Source organism: Eleutherodactylus coqui, chromosome 8, assembly GCF_035609145.1.
Source record: "Eleutherodactylus coqui strain aEleCoq1 chromosome 8, aEleCoq1.hap1, whole genome shotgun sequence".
Classification (NCBI taxonomy): domain Eukaryota; kingdom Metazoa; phylum Chordata; class Amphibia; order Anura; family Eleutherodactylidae; genus Eleutherodactylus; species Eleutherodactylus coqui.
Genome location: NC_089844.1, coordinates 68,938,709 through 68,956,542, shown reverse-complemented (window position 1 = coordinate 68,956,542; position 17,834 = coordinate 68,938,709). Strand labels below are relative to the sequence as shown.

Below are 17,834 nucleotides of genomic sequence, written 5' to 3'. Positions count from 1 at the left end.
CAACATGAGAGAGGGCAACCGCCCTCATAAGGACAACCCCTTACCAGTAACCTAGGGTAAGCCTGAGTTTCCCTAGTTGGAAAGTTGGAAGCAGGGAATATGGCAAAGATTAGGTAGAGTATAAATGTAAACCATATCCATACAGGGATGAGATAACGATACCCAGACAAAGTAAACACCAGACAGATTTGGCTTGATAAATAGGCAGGTAAGGATCAGGAGCTGCCAACTGTATCAGATACCACTTGAGGCAGGGGGTCATCAGCCAAGAATCAGACACTGGAGTCACATAGTAGTAAAGCAGGACTCAGACTAGAGTCAGACAGAGTGTCAGACAAGTAGTCAAAGGAGAGTCCAGGCAGCAAGTCAGACAGGATAAAAAAAAATAAGGCAGGAGAGGAGGGGCCAGAATAAACATAGACTAATGGTAATTGGCTAGCTAGACTGTCACACCTTCCAGCCAACCAATCTGGCCATTAGCAGCAGAAGATGTCACACTGTTAGTGCCCAGTGTAGAAAAGACAGCGAGCATGCGACAGTGGATGACAGCACACTGGGACTAAAGGCATGATTTCCCCCAAAATCTGATCGTCACTCTGCAGCCAGTGGCGCTGTGACAGTTGAGTTCACATGCATTGCAATGGCGTCCCCTTCTGGTAATTGATAGGCTCAAATGGGGCTCAGCACTGGGTGGCACCATTCCTCTCAACTGACCAGAAAAAAAAATGTTGCAGTCCGCCAGATTAGCGGATATATGTGAACCCAGCCTTAAAGGGTTCTTTGCGTTTAGTATGGGGGTCAGTGGGTGTCTGGGAACAGAGAACCATGTCCGCATCCTGACTAAGCTGGTCTTGCCACTCATTTCAATTGAGAGACGTACAATTAATGGTAATTTAATATTAAATGAGCCTCGTGTGGCGGAGAGTGTTAAGGCAGCAGAAATGCAGTCCTAAACTCTCACTCACAACCTGAAAGTTGCGGGTTCAATCCCTGCATGGTTCAGGTAGCCGTCTCAAGGCTGACTCAGCCTTCCAAGGTCGGTAAAATGAGTTCCCAGCTTGCTGGGGGATTAAAATATGACTGGGTAAACCACCCCACAAAAACGTCTGCCGTCACCCTAGGACTTGACCTTACCTAATACTGAAATATTCTATATATTGAAATACTGGAAGTTATATTTCTGTAATCCATCTCTGTCCCCACGTCAATTGGGACACTTTCTGGACCTTCTGTCACATCTTTGTTTACGAGGATCACTCAGGATCCTAATTGAACAGACTTGATCTTTTTGGTCCATTGGTACTCACAGTCAGTATGCTACCGAAGATTTACCATTTATACTTAAAGGGTTTACCGGGTCATAAAATAAGTTAAGAGAGCTTAAAATGAAAAGAAATTGAATACTTACCTATCTTGGCTCACCCTCATCCAGTGCTGCAGTCCCTGTGCCTACCACATGGTACCGGAAGAATCGTTGGGCGGTCACATGGCTTTCATTGTGCATGTGACGACCCAGCCACTCACAGGCTTCAGATGTTTGCAGGATAAATGGAAGGAAATACCACTGAAGTCTATCAGACCTTAGTAGAAAGTATGCCATACAGAATATTTGATGTAATTTGGGCCAACGGAGCCCCACTAAGTATTAACATATGTAAATAAATGCTACTTTAAATTTTTGCTCAGGTGTCCAATTACTTTTGGCAGGATAGTATACATCAGTTTTCTGGCACAAACTGCACCAAAATGTCTTATGTAGTTTGTGCCACAATTATTGTGTTTTTTAAGACCTAATTGGATACTTTTTATAACTCGCATGACAAACGGGCATGGTCTAAATGCAACGCTCTGCAGCAAACACTGCACCAAATTTTGGCTTAATTTGTGTTGTAAACTAAGCCAACTAATAGGTAGTATACATTAAGGCTAGACATTCTAAAAATTTCTGTTTTGTACCCCCAGCAACCGCATGTCCAAGGAATTGCTCTCCTGCAAGGCTTTGGACTAGATGCTGGGAATATACTTATACTACCCTCATTAGTTATGCCTTATTTGTAAAGGGATATTATACTAATGTGGACATGGTTGGTGCGCTACAATTGGGCACTCACACCAGTTTATTAATTCCTAAATCTGTACGATTCATTACATATATTAAAGGGGCGTTAAAGCTAATGTATATGTCACCTACATTTGCTTTGCATTTCTAACACATTTTCCGCATTCTTCTATTCTATGTAAGTAGTCATTTCATTGCATTGTAATATCATTCAAAGTGATTATCTTTGCATGCTGCATGCTTTAGAAGAAATTGCCCTTAACCCTTTGCAATCCAATTTTGGATTCAGAGTTTCCTAGGGGGTTTTCTCTTTCTGCCATTATACAATGGCACCATCTGCTGGCTAGAGCCAGTACTGCGGTATGGGACATGCTGGAGAGGCCCCTGACAACAGAGCAGACAGTAACCTACAGTCAGAATACCCTGCCAGACGTCTTCCGACATTGGAGCTGTACAGCCTTCAATCAGAATGTCTTTAGACGGCAGACAGTGGATTGGAAAGGGTTAAAGGCCAAAAGGGGGTAATGTCACAACCTAGTAGTACTAAATTACACTCTAGGATGACGGAGAATCAGGAGAAAATCTACCGGGTTGAAAAGTGATTACAAATAAGAATGAACTTGTGGTTATGGTTTTGTTCTTCTTTTGCTCTTTATGTATTGCTTCTATGTAATAACATTTCTTTAACACTCTGCAGTCTTTGTGTCCATTTGCATACAACACTAAGACGGAAGATGCATAAAGCGCATTTGTGTTACTACTTTACTAATATACCTTATCAGCATGTCTTGTCTTGCTTCTGTCTCTGACTTTAATAGCTTTCTGTTGCTTTTAATGGTTTGTGCAATTCAGGCTAACTGTGTAGATATGTCAAAGAAAGACAAGCGCACGGCGAGGAGGTGGAGGACAAAAAGTGTCAGCAAAGATGCAAAAATACAACTTCAGGTACAACAATCATCCGTGCAATTTTGTTCTATAACGTTTCTGCTGTGTTTGCTTGCTGTGCATGGGGCCCCTGTTTGCTGGGGACTAACTTTACCACATTGGTATACACTGGATATCTCTAAGGAGGCTGGGATGTAATTGCAGATGCCCCAGCCTCCCAGCATGGCATGTTTACTCCCATACATATATACTTGCTTACTTATAATGGTCCTTGTCAAATTTATTAAAGCCCTAGAACTCTTCCTCCACAACGTTTTGTTTCTAGTTGCTGTATGTTGTATACTGATTGGAAAATGTAACATTTAGTATATTTTGGGATCAATAGTAGGTCTCCGTGTTATGCTACCATATTTTTGCTATCCAAACTGATGGAACAGCCGATGGATCTAAAAAAAAAAAACCGAAACGCATATTTAAACATAACCTTAAGGCCAAGAAAATCGTGCGAAATTTGTGCATTGCGAGAACCCAATTTTTTTGGTGGATCCATATATATGAGCAATTTTTTTTCCCGCATTGCATCACAGGTGGGGAAAAAAACGCGACATGTTCTAGCTTTGAGCTTTCCCTTGGAATGCAACGCCCATTGTTTTCAAAAGGGCTGGCAAAAGCATCACACAGCGTGAGAGGTGTACGCGAATGCGATGCAATTTGAGGTTTCCCATTGAAAACTATAGGTAACATTTGCCGATCCCCCGTCGCGGCTTTTATTGAAACTCAGCCCGATACCGTGCTCAGGTATGTGCGGTTTTCCCTCGGATGCAAAGCATTTTTGTGTCAAAAATGCCTCACATAACATCAGGGAAGTAGCGATCCTCCAGCGTGGCTGACAGCCGCAGCGGAAGATCGGCAACTGTTTCCTATTATTTTCAATGGGAAACCTCACACCTACTGCATCGAACTCGCGTGCATACAGTGCGATGCTTTGCCAGTCTTACTAAAAATCATGGACAAGGCGTTCTAAGGGAATGCCCAAAGATGGGACATGATAAACATTGCAATGCGGGAAAAATAATCGCTCATGTATATGGCCCCATTCAAAAGAATGGGGTTCATATTTCTGTGTCTCACAACGCACAAAGCTTGCGCAATTTTCTCAGCCGTGCGAAAGCGGCCTAAGGGTACGTCTACACATAGCGGAATTGGTGCTTTTTTCCACTGCAGAAAATCCACAATCACTGTCAAATTCTGCTTAAAAAATAAGCATTAAAATTGGCACCAAATGCTGTGGATTTTGATGCGGATTTTGGTTTGGATGTGCAACTAAATCTCCAGTGCAAAATATGCTGCAGATTTATGTGCGTCTCCACACCCAAATCCGCCCTGTGTGAACATACCCTAAAAGGGGTTTTCCAACACTAAGGTATTGATAACCTATCTAATAGATAGAAGGAGAAAAAAACGTAACCCCTATGCACTACTGGAAAGATCTACAAGAGATACATGTAAGATCATATGAACTTACTTCACTGGGGGAAGTTGGAATACACCATTCACCCCCAATCCGAGTTCGCTTCAAATGGTGGTAGCCGTAATAGTCTTTAATCCTTTTATTGCGTACATTCAGAAACGTGGCATCAGTAGTCAAAACAGAATTACAGGCAACGCATTTCGGGTTAGGACATACCCCTTTCTCAAGCCTAATCTATACATATGTCACCAACTCCTATCTATTGGATAGGTCATGCATATCAGTTGGTTGGGGGTCTACCACATGGGACCTTCACCGATCAGCTGTTTGAAGTGGCCACAGTGCTAGGCTGAGTACTGTGGCTTCTTCAGTGCATATGAGGCTCATCACCGTACATTGTATAGCGGCTGTGCCAGATACAGCAACGCAATCCTATTAACATGAATGGAACGGAGCTGCTCTTAGGCCATGTGACGGATGAACATGGTATTACATGTCGGAGAAGTGGTGGAGCGATTACATGAGCGCCGATGCCTCTTCAGAGAACTGATGAGTGTGAGTTCCAAGTGGTGGAAGCCAATTATTTTAATATTGATGACCGATCCTGAGAATAGGTCATCACCGTAATCTGTTGCTTCCAAAAAAACAGCTGCTGTTGATGGATCTTTTCATTCTAAATTTGACTTTGAGAAGCCAAGACAACTCCGCACAGCTTATCTGCCACCAAACTGTCTTTTGATAAATAAATGTGTTAATGACTAGAGATGAGCGAGCGTACTCGGAAAAGCACTACTCGCTCGAGTAATTTGCATTATCCGAGTATCACTGTGCTCTGGTCTGAAGATTCGGGTGCCGGCACGGAGCGGGGAGCTGCAGGGGACAGCAGGGAGGAACGGAGGGGAGATCTTTCTCTCCCTCTCTCCCGCCCGCTCTCCCCTGCTCCCCGCTGCGACTCACCTGTCAGCCGCAGCGGCACCCGAATCTTCAGGGACGAGCACAGCGATACTCGGATGAAGCAAATTACTCCAGCGAGTAGTGCTTTTCCGAGTACGCTCGCTCATCTCTTAATGACCCACACTTTACATGGGGTTTTAAAGGAATACTTAAAGGGAATGCATCACCTATATATAATTTTTTCCAAATTAAACCAGATAGTGAAACACATTCCATTTCTATAATCTGTTGTTAATTTTTGAATGTAGACTTGTTAATTATGTTGTCTGTACATGACTATAGGGGAAGCCATATTGCAGCTAGCAGCAAATGCAGGAAAAATGCAAAAAAAAAAAAAAATGCAGGAAATTAGGAATTTTTCAAAAATATAGATCCTGACATTAATCAAATAAAAAAACACTAAAAGTTCTTAAAAAATATAATAGAACATTTTCTGATTACACATTCCCTTTAAAACTGAATGCGTTATCAAAAAATTACCTCTCATTTAAATTAGGGCCTCATGTCCATGGGCGCATTTGATTTGCGGAATCCGCGATCGGCACCCGCGCAGAAGATCCACAGTTCAAAGGAAAGCGTAGAGCGTCCACACTTCCATGCACACATATGTATTTGTTTTGCGTATGTTTTGTACGGAAAATAAATTGTAGCATGCTCCAATTTACTGTAGATTCCGCACGGATGGGTATTTCATTGAATTCAATGAATGGCTGAGCGCTGCCTGTGATTGGTTGAGCACTCAGCCAATCAGAGATGGCCCTTTCAGGAGGCGGGGATTTTTAAATCCTTGCCTGCTGAAAGATCTTCAGGGCAATGAGGGGGAGCCAAGCGGCTAGACGCGCCAGCGGTGGAGAGGTGAGTATATATATTTTTTTTATTTTTTACACAAGCTAGGGATGATTTTCAGGGAAGGGCTTTTATTTAAAGCCCTTCCCCGAAAATCACTGCAGTGGTTGCCTGCCTCCCATTGCTTTCAATGGGGCTGCTGGCAGCAGCTGAGGCCCCATTGAAAGCAATCAGAGAACATTAAAATCCTCTGCCACAGCTGTGGCAGGAGGTTCTTTCGTCCCCACTGCAGTGCCCTCATCACTGAACACTGTGGCAAAGCTATCACAATGTTCACTGATGAGGGGACCTTCGTGGAGAAGTTGCTCCAGTGAACAGGTAAAGTTTCATGCACAAACTTTGCCCGTTCACGCGTGTTCCGAGAAGCGCATTTTTTCCAAGGCCTAAGCCATTAATGAGGGTGAGGGGTCCTCGTCATATCCCCATCAGCCTTTCCCCAGTAGATTGACAACAGATTTACATGATTGCCAAGAGCCTAAGGAAGATTTCTAGGGTTGACATGTATTTATGTCTATTAAGTCTTTCTTGTGGCAGGGCTCAATAGGCTAACATTAGAAAGTATAGTATACTGCAAAAAAAGACGTTTTACAGTATATTGTACAAAGCAATCATGTTAAATTTCCCTTAGAAAGACTGAAAAAAGTTATAACATTTTTAGAAACATAAGAAATAGTAAAAGTTTAAAAAACCTTTTCTTATTTCTACCATAAAAATCTAAACAATAAAAAATAATCAAAATTGCTATAGCTGTATATTAACAAAATATTGCATGATTTATTCCATAAAAATAAATAATTTTTTTTGATGGAAGAATAAATAGAATATGGCAATAATAAATGTAAAAACATTTTTTTTTCTTATTCGTCAAAAGCAGTGAAAAAACACTATATAAATGCTATATCACCGTAATCATACTGACCCGCAGAATAAAGTGAGCACATCATTTTTACTGCACCATGATTGCCGTAAAAACAAGACCCAAAGAGCAATAACATATTTTTTTTTTTATTTTAACTTCATCCCAATTTAAATTCTTTAAGCATATTTCAGTACGATTAATAAAGCAAGCCATCACATGATTATGTCAAGGGAAGAATAAAGAAATTAGAATTCTTGGAAGACAGGGATAAAAAAATGAAAATGCCAGGTCTTTAAAGGGATAAGGCCAAAATACCTCTGTTATAAAGGTGATCAACTTTTCTTTAAGGGCTTAGACAAATGGGTGTGATTTAGTCCCGTTATGTGGTCCTTAAACTCACAGCCGCATAGGGGGACGAAACAAAATCATTCATTTCAATGGTTTTGTTTCCACTATTGGGATTCTCGCGTAGTAATACTACGGTACGTGTGAGAAAAGATAGGACTTGCCATATCTTTCTCGCACATTGGTCCTGCCTTAGAAAAACTATCTTCTTGCTTCTTTTTTCAAACTTACGTGCGATAGCACAGAGTTTGAATAGTCAAACCCGCCACCCACCAAAAAACCCTGGTTCTTGCGCTAGTACGCTCTATAGCGGCAAGTGTATTAGCGCAAGCGCCCATGTATATTTGCCCTAAATTATATTAGATTGCAGGAAAACACAATGTGTAAAATTGGTGATTGTGAATCTACGCATTAAGGGTGGCTTCACACAAGCGTGTTTTAGTGCATGCATGCGCACGCACAAGAACATGCTTCTATTAGAACCAATGCATTCTCTATGGTGTGTGCACATGTTTGTACTTTACAACATTGTGCCTGCAAAGATAGGACATGCGTGCACCACATGGAATGCACGCGTTGTGTTCAATGGAGCCGCGACTGCTGCTGGCAGCTCCATTTAAGGCAACGGTCAGCCGGCACCCCTGAATTGTTCTTCAGGGAAGAGCTTTACATATAAGTTCTTCCCTAAAAAACAAGAAAATTTTGATTAAAAAAAAAAAAAATACTTACCTGTCCGCCGCTGCTGTGTCCCTGCAGGGATGAAGAACACATCTGCCGCATGCAGCAGATGTTTTCTTCATCCCCCGAGGAAAAAGAATTCCCTGCTGCACCTGCCACATCTGTGACAGATGCAGCAAAGGAGTTCTTCATCCCTGCGGGAAATAAAGAATTCCCTACCGCGGCTGTCACAGATGGCAGTTGTGGTAGGGGATCCAGCTGCTAGCATCCTGTAATTGTTTTTCAGGGAAGGGCTTTAAATATAAGCCCTTCCCTGAAAAACAAGAAAAAGTGGTATTGAAAATAGAAAAAAAATCATACTCGCCTTCCTTCAGCTGCCGTGTTTTTTTCTGATAAATCTCTTTATAATTACATTTTTTTTAAGTTTCAAAAATGCGCTAAAAAAGCCTCCCAAAAAACCCTTTAAAAAACAAGTGCGCGAGTGAAAAAATCTTTTTTCGCACGCTTTTTTTAGGGACAAGAATAGCACCCAAAGTCAATGTGTGATGGAAGTCCCTATATACAAATTTGTGGAACTTGACTGCTGCATATATTTCCACATAGCGTGTCGACAAAAAGTTTCTGATTCTTGGTTCTGTCTTTCCAGCAGGATATCTTATGTAGTCTTAAGGAAATGAAAGAGCATTGTAGAATCTGTCATACTGTACGTCCACATTGTAGTGTCACCTAGCTGTTATCCCGACTATAAATAGTTTGTCAGGTCTCATAAAATATCACTGGGACTTGGAGACGTAGCGAGATTTGACAGCCACTTCTAACGCCTTCCCTAAATATAGAACTTACGAAGAAACTTACGGAGCTCTGATGAGACTCCCTGGTGGGATCCCGAACTTCCCGACTCATTGGCATTCAACTCAGCAAATTTTATCAAATGGACTGAAAAATCCTTTAGTCTGTAGTAAATTGTAAGTCTCCCAAGGAGCTCTATTGCTATATGCATCACTACTCATTCTTCTATTTTAGACACCTGATACCTTATTTCATAGTGCAAATAAAGTGGTAATGGCAGACATGTAGCATCTAAACTGCAATGCAAAATCAGCAGTAGGGTCCTTCGTACAGTAGCATGTGCCAGTTCTGAAAATAAGGGAGATGGAACAATACTTCTACAGCGCCACCTATTGGATGGCAGCATTCCTTCAAATCAATGCTGGACCCTTTATACAGGTCTGTGGAACAATAAATAAAGTAAAATAAATGTTATTTGTGTAGCACTAACTTATTCCACAGCGCTTTCAAGTAATTTGTTTATTACCCCCCACCAAGCTGGGTACTCATTTTACGGGCCTCAGATGGATGAGTCAACCTTGGGCCGGTAGATGAGTCTACCTGAATCCTGTGGGGATTGAACTCACTGCACCACACAAAGCTCTGCACTGATTGGAAATTAAAAGCCAAGCCAGAACCCATACACAGACAGCTGTTTCGGGGTTTTTGCACCTCATCAGTGTGCAGTAGGATCCTGGCTTGGCTAGTGAGAGGCCTGTGATGTAGATCGGGAAGAGTATCATCTCTCCTTAAGGAGAACACCTAGAAGGAGAGTGAGGAGACTTATAAGGCCATCCATGCTCCTCTGGGTAATATGCAAATAAGGAAGATGGAAAAATACCCCTTCCAAATATTACCCCTTCTGACACAGTTCTGAAATTGACATTTTCTTGTGTGGCAATTGGGCCTTTTAGTTTCCTCAGGCACCAGGTTCTGGGTACAGCTACTACCTGTGCGCCGTGTCAGCGACTCCAGTATTACTTCGTTTCAGGTTTTTACTAATTTCCTATTAACTTTTATTATCCATAGGTAAAGCATTGACTTCTTAGGCCGGATTCACACGGGCACAATATGCAGTGAATAGAATCCTTTGATTTCCATGGTTTTGTTCACGAGCGCGTATATTGTGTGTACAATTCAGTCTCGGTAGAAAAATATACAGCATCTTCGATTTTCCTGCATATTTACATAAAGAAATAGAACATAAGAAACTAATTAGCCTTTTTAATGTATTGGGCTGTGGCAGTGGTGCGCGGTGCGATGTGATATGTACACAGCGCCCGATGGGCAAATGTGCATATGCCCTTATGAATCCGTCCTCAAATAGAAGATACGGTATATGTCTATCATCATTCCCATCATAGATCTGCAAACCAATATCTGTTCCTCATTTTGGTATATTAGGTGTAGCCATATGTAATTCCTTTTCCCCTAGCTTCTACATGGCGGGCCATGGAAAAGTAGGCTGCCACCACACTATTATAAAAGCTGTCTGAAAGAAAATCAGTCCGTTGCCCATAGCAACCAACCACAGCAAAGCTTTCGTTTCTTATACTGCTGAGGTAAAATGAAAGCTGCGCTATGATTGGTTGCTATCGGCAACACAGACCGATTTTCTCTCAGACAGCTTTTATAAGAGTGCGGTGCCGGCCTACTTTTCCGTGGCCGACCCTGTAGCACCAGCTATACAGCGTTGAGTCTTTTCAGGCCAGTTGGCTCTCATCAGCAGGCAGTAAGGCACATCTTACTGTTTGACAGGATGTGACACCTCAGCATCCGTGTGGCAGGAGTTTAATTTTATGGGTCTCACCCACATATGAATACGTTAGCCTGAGCCCACAAAGGACCCATGTTGGTCCGAATGAACCAGTCCACAAGAAAATGAGAGGACACTCTTTTAGGCCTCCTTCACACGACCTTATACATTTTTACGTTCGCCCGTACACACCGTATAACCGCACGAATGAAGATTTGACGCAATCAAGTCTCAAACTTTAGCCGCATATGTTCAGCCATTCACACGGGCTGCTTGCTGCGTATCAACCAAAAAAAAAAGGAATTGTGATGAAAAGCATCGTTCGCTGTAAAATGCTCGGAATGACCAATAATGGTTAAATCGGGCCAGCGGTCTTCTGTTCCCAGCGTTGTACACCAGGTAACTCCATCCCCCTCCCTTTTTTCAAGTTTCTATTGAAATCTATGGGAGCTTCCTGCGTATCTCAGCAGTAGATAGGGCAAGACCTATATTTTCACGCCAGCGGCTGAAAACGCTTCCGTATGGTGGTCAAAATTCGTTCATCTGAATGAATGCTTCGGTTGGTCGCGATTTTTGGGTAATTTTTTTACACGGCTAAATACCTGCGTAATTACGGTCATGTGAATACGCCTTTAGGATCATTTAAAGGGGTTGTGACAAAATTAATCACCGCTCTGAGAGAATGTGGGTCAGAGGGTGAACAGCTGATCACCTCGAGTGCCACTCTCAGCACCCCCAGGAGACAACTGATTTCACCAGGAGGAAGCTGTGGGCAGGCAGTGGTAAATATAGCAGACAGGACGATCATTCACATCCATGGCCGACCTGTAACATCAGGACACCAAAAGCTCTCCGTTCTGGGACTTAGAGTGGAGTCACGAGCGAGGAACCTTTGTTGTTATGCTTTGATGGGGTATATCATCAGGGGAGGCATAATCCTTTAATGGAAGACAAAATAACTACCATGTTTCCCCGAAAATAAGACCCTGTCTTATATTAATTTTTGCCCCAAAAAGAGGCACTAGGTCTTATTTTCAGGGGATGTCTTATTATACTTACCTAACAGACTCTGTCCAGGCCCTCCGGCTGCTCTCCTGAGCTTCAGCCACTTGCTGCATTCCTTTCCTACGCACAGAAGATCACTTCCTGGTTATGGGATTCATAAATCTCACCTCCACACCGCGATGGCTGTGATTGGTTCACCGAGCGCTGCATTCACTGGTTGAGCAGCGTTCTAGAACCAATCACAGCCATCATGGTGTGGAGGTTAGATTTATAAATTGGCTGAGCTACAGCATTGATTGGCCAATTCATAAATACCACCTCCACAACGCGATGGCTGTGAGTGGCTAAGCAGCACTCAAATCAATCAATGCAGTGCTCGATGAACCAATCACTGCCATCCGGAGAGCAGCAGGAAAACCCGGGCCAAGCCTGCTAGGTAATGTATTGCTTTTTTTATGTACTGCACCTAGGGCTTATTTTCGGGGTGGTGCTTATATTTCAAGCCTCCCCGCAAATCATTAAAAATCAGGGTAGGGCTTATTTCTGGGGTACGTCTTACTTTCGGGGAAGTAGTACCCTACTTATATTAACCTCTTTAAGACCAAGGTGTTTTTTTAGGGATTCTACCCATATGGTGGTTTTACGGTCCTATTTTTTTTTCTTCAGCTTCCAAAATTATTGTTGCTGTGCTTTTTTTCATGACATATAGGGCTATTTTTTTAATATCTTTTTTTCACTGATTTAGTTTTTCGTTTTTAAGTTTTATTAGGGATAAAAATCTAAAAAAAGATTTTTTAAAAATGTATAGCTATTTATTTATAAAATTAGCATATTCACGCTAAAATAAAGTACAGAAATGGGTTCCTCATTTTGTTTCGGACGTTTTGACATATAATTTGTATAACCTTGATCACAGAGCGTCAGAGGCATAACTTGAAGCTTCTGAGCCCCAATGCAAAATATACAAGAGGGCCTCCAACTATAACGCTTTATTCATAGTACTGGGCTCCCTCTATGGAGAAGGGATGCCTTATGGGCTCCCTAAAGGCATCCTCTGCATTCCCTACATCTACGCCCTTGCAGAGTGTTATGATGATAGTTTAGGTTTGTGTTGGTGGTGGGTCATTTTCTTTTTTTTATATTTTTATTTTATTTTAATCTCTTCTATTTTACTTATTTTTGTAATTATCTTTTTAAACGTCTATTCCCCCCCCCCCCCCACCCTCCCCCGTCCCCGTCTCCATGACGTCATAATAGACCTCTGAGTGTTATACTTACTGTCTTTTTTTTTTTACACTTTTCACTGTGGCTGGGGAACAAGAGCCCCAATTACAGGGTAGAACATCCCCTTAGTGTGGCACTCGTCACTAACAGAACTGTTATGGGTCTGCTAGGACCCTGCAGGTCTGCTGTGGTAGGAAGCACCTGGCGGTCACATGATCTCTAGGTCGAATAGCGGAAGTAATACCTTCACTTTCTCTAGTCGCTACATAGTGCTCATTGAGCCCTATGTAGTCTACAAGAGAGAAGGCAGAAAGTTAAAAACCACTTCTGCTTTCTCCTTCGTCACCTTAATCATAACCAAGGACCCAACCTGCTAAATTGCAGGATCATACAACTCTATGGAGGATGCAGAGCTGTATGGCTGCCGTCAGCGCCTGTGATCTGCAACTCTTTAGAAGTCATGGTGACTACATTTCTAGTGACTCTTAGGCCTTAGTCAGACAGGCTTTTTTTCGCGCGATTTGCGCATGCGATTCGCGCATATATAGAATCAATGGTTCGCTATGGTATCGGTCACATGTCTGCTTTTTATGCGGATATGCGAAAAATTATAGGACACGATGATTCGCAGATCGCGCCTATCTGCGTTCTGCGTTTTATGTGCGCACCAAAATCATTTTTTTCGCCGGCCAGTCTAAGTTTCATGCGCATTTTGATGCGCACGGCGATTTTTCTCCGGTCAGACGGGCGTTTTGCTGCGACGATTAACGCGGCTAGGTGCAGATTTTTCCCGTGATTTTTCGCCTCCGGTCACGCGATTTGCGCATGCGACATGCGATGCGCAAATCGTGCGAAAAAACGCCGTCTGACTAAGGCCTTAAAGTGGATGTGCCAGGATGGCTTCTCCTCTTCATATACTCTAATATGACATATGAATGCCATAGGGCTGGGTCCCCTGATCAGGACCACCCTTTATGATCCAGAATGAAAAGCTGCTTAAAAAACGCTTAAATGGCCGTTTTATAATACTACTAGACACTGCAAGGGAAACGCTTGGACAGCCGCACTTCCACTGCAAAATCAGCGGATTGCCTAGGGTGCTGAGTGCCGGACCCAGGGTGATCAGCTATTGGCCCTCATTCCCACAATCAGGGAGGGCTTGTGCATCGGTTTCCTTATAACTAGTGTTGCTCTTCGTGATTGGCCGGGCAATAAAATCAGTCCAATTTTTGCTAAATCTGCTTTGAAAAGAATGGACAGATATGTTGGCTTACTGCTGCTGCCTTGCAGTGCTGGAGTTCTAGGTTTGGGTCTTGATGCGGATTTGAACCTGGCACCCCACAACTGCAAGAGCAACAGTGCTGACCACTGGGCTGCCGCTGCCACCACTGTTGTTCAAAGTGGCCAAAATAGAGACCCCGAATTTTACTCCTATAAGAAAAATGGGTCAAAAATAAATTGGTGAATGAATGTGAAGTGAAAAACTATATATCTCTTTTTGATCCATTCACATTGACTTTCAGAGTTCCATTAAAATTGCGGCAGCACTTCTTACTGTATGTCTCTCTAACAATACTCCAGTAATTGAGAAATTATGACCAATAAAATGTCATCAGAGCACAGCTTTTAAAGTGACAATGTTCCTCGACCCCTTACCTGATGGGCCGCTTCATACATAGCGTATCTGCTGCAGGCTGTCAGCAGTGGAAAACCCTCAGGAAATACTCTGGAAACACGCAGTGGCCAATTCTGCATCTGACTGATGCCGGTTTGGCCGCAGTCTTTGTTGCAGATCTGCTGCAGATTGTAAGGATATGTTTAGAAGGTGGAATCCACTTCAGAATTTTCCACACAGATTCCGCCCGTAAAACTGTGGCTGAAATTTGTGGTTATTCTGCTGTGGTTTTTGCCGTGGATCTACACATAGATTAAGTCCTGTCAATGGGCAGAATCCACGTGCGGAATTCCGATGCTTTTCCACGCAGATCGCCGACAAGTAGTGACGTGTTTTTTCTTCATGTGGATCCTCGTGAAATTACTACGCCAATTGACTGAGTGAATCCCTGGCAACACTGTAGTGGAAATGTACGGCATAGAACGAAGGGATTCCCCTGCTGTGGCTGAAGGGATTCCCCCGCCATGGCTGTCACAGCCGGCAGAGGTTCGCGGAGTTCTCCCATTGCTTTCAATGAGCAATATTGCAAAAAGTTAGAACATGCTGCGATTTTTCTTTTTTTCTGCACAACATCACGTGAGTGAAAACATCATAAATGAGAATAAAACCATTGAAAATGATTGCTTTTATAATTATGCGTTTCCACTCACTCTCGCATCACGTGAAAATCGCATGATTTTATTGCGAGTCTGAAAGCATTGTCAGGGCATATTCACATGGTTGTTTTTTTCTGTCTGAATTACAGACTGAAAAAATTGGTCCAAAATAAGATGGAAATAGAAACCATTCATTTGAACGGGTACATTTACACTGGCTTTTTCTTTTACCCGGACGAACAGTCCAAGTAAAAAGAAAAAAAAAATGCTGCATGTCGTATCTTGTTGTGGTTTTCGAATGAAAATCGCCCATGCAGGATCATCGCTGCATTTAAAAAAATCGGATTGCAGTCTCATGGAAACCAAAAAAAGAGGCCCAATTTGCGATTTTTATTTTAGGCGCAAGTGAAAAGCGCACAGACCAAAGAAAAAGTTCTGGCCCCAGTCCAGAGAGGAGCAGTAGCTCTTGATGAAGCTTAGTAGTGCCAATGGTCTTAATTAAATGGTCTTCATTAAAGGGCTCCGTGTGGTGACCGATTCCACCATGCACTGGGATCTTTTGTGGCATAAGGACATTTGTTGGCTTTTATATACAAGAACGCGGACAAGCACGGAAATGTTCTAGTTTAAGAGTCAAATAGTTGTAAGGGGTTATTCTGAGAAGCCTCCATCCCTGGTGCTTACACGTGGAACAGTCAATAATACTCTGATAAAATATGGATGGATTTTCTGTATTTATTTACCTTCCCTTGCAGTTCAGGTCAGAGTAGTAGAAAATATTTAACAAGGTCACATGGGACAGACCTAATTTGTGGATTGACATAGTTTTGTGATATTGACCATATTGCACCATTTTAATAGTTTATTTTTCCTAGGTACCTCTCAGCGCTTCAATGTCCCCGGTTCGACTGCACGCCTCCAATCCGAACCTCTATGCAGATGTTGAGTTTCAAAACCCTCCAAGTCATGTAACTGATGCCCTGGAGTTTGCATCAGACTATACCAAGCTGCAGGAAGAATTTTGCTTATTAGCACAGAAAGGTACATTTATGATAAAGAATAAATATAAATCTTGTTATTTGTATAGCGCCAGCTTATTCCACAGCGCTTTTTAAGTAATTTATTTATCACCCTCCCCACCCCCCACCCAGCTTGGTACTCATTTTACCGACATCGGAAGCTTGAAAGGGTGAGTCAAACTTGAGCCGGCTACCTGAACCAAGCGGGGATTGAACTCGCAACCTTCAGGATATGAGTGAGAGCTTAGGACTGCATTTCTGCTGCGTCACATGAGGCTCATTTTTGGACAGAACAGAAGATATTTGTTAAAGAGAATCTGTCACTATCTTTTTGCACCCATCTCTGAGAGCAGCACGAGGAAGTGACAGGAGCGCTGATTACAGTGGTATGTCTGCTGTGGGATCTGTGAGGCAGTTTGGGAGAAACTTGCATTTTATTAGAAGCAGCTAGACACAGAGGGCTACAGGAAGTAGTCCTCGATATTTATGTGCTGCAGCTAGCCTCGCCCGCCCTGCCCTTTGGCCACCGATTGGACGCTTTCTCACTATGCATGGTAGTAGGCAGAGAATAGTCAATCAGTGGCTGGGTGAGGCTAGCTTGCAGCTCATGAATATCGGGGACTACTTCCTGTAGTCCTGTGTCTGGCTGCTACTAATAAAATGCAGGTTTCTCCCAAAATATTTCACAGATAAATATAGCAGAAGTATCACTGTAATCAGCATGTCTGTCACTACCTTGTGCTGCTCTCACAGAGGGCTGTGAAAGATTGGGACAGATTCTCTTTAGAGCTTAATGACATATTAATTACATGTAACGAGATTCTCCGTTGAAATAAACAGCAAAATGTACATCAATTTAATGTGTTTTAATTATATTTTAATTAGAGATGAACAAGCATCGAGCGAGCATTGTCCTTAGCGAGTACCTGCCCGCCTTTCAGGTGGCGGCGGGGAGAGCGGGGGGGAGCGGAGGGGAAATCTCTCCCTCCCCCCCCCCCCCCCCCCCCCGCTCCCCCCTGCTCACTCCCGCAACTCACCACTCACCCGTGCCGGCACCCAAATCTTTTCTTCCGAGCGGGCAGGTACTTGCTAAGGACATTACTCGCTCGAGTAATTGTCCTTAGCAAGTATGCTCGCTCATCTGTAATTTTAATGATTAAGCAGTAGAAGTTGCCAATTTAATGGGCTTATACAGCATTTTCTAAAAACTTTTAATACCCTTTATTTTTTTTAAGTAATTGATATAACTTTTTTTAACCAATTTTTTTAAATTTTTTTTAAAATCCCCATAGAGGACTTGAGCTTGCAATGGTTTGAACACTCCTGCAGTATGATGTAATAGTATTACATCATACCGTGATCTGACAGGCAGTCTATAGGCAAACGGATCTGCAATGGCAGTCCTGGGGGCTTCCATAAGGCCCTAAGCTGCCATGGCACCTGAATGGCATTCTGCGATCTCATAGTGGGGGGGGGGGGCTTCTGGAACAACCATCTCTGATTGGGGCATTTAGATGCCACTCTCAGAATTGACTGGGGCATTTGAAGGGTTTACAGCGAATTGCAGCTGGTGCAGGTGGATGTCAGCTGTAGCAAACAGCCAGCACCCACATTGCATAAAATACACATACCAT

General features: G+C 42.8%; 1 protein-coding gene across 4 annotated transcripts in view; it reads left to right on the top strand.

The window, feature by feature from the left end:
* OSBPL6 (oxysterol binding protein like 6) overlaps positions 1–17,834 on the top strand; it is a 257,243-nt gene that overhangs the window by 186,876 nt on the left and 52,533 nt on the right. For all 4 annotated transcript variants that reach the window (XM_066575780.1, XM_066575778.1, XM_066575776.1 and 1 more), the window contains one exon: positions 16,057–16,222. In XM_066575780.1, the coding sequence (XP_066431877.1) occupies positions 16,057–16,222 (166 nt within the window). The remainder of the gene's footprint in view (positions 1–16,056; positions 16,223–17,834) is intronic.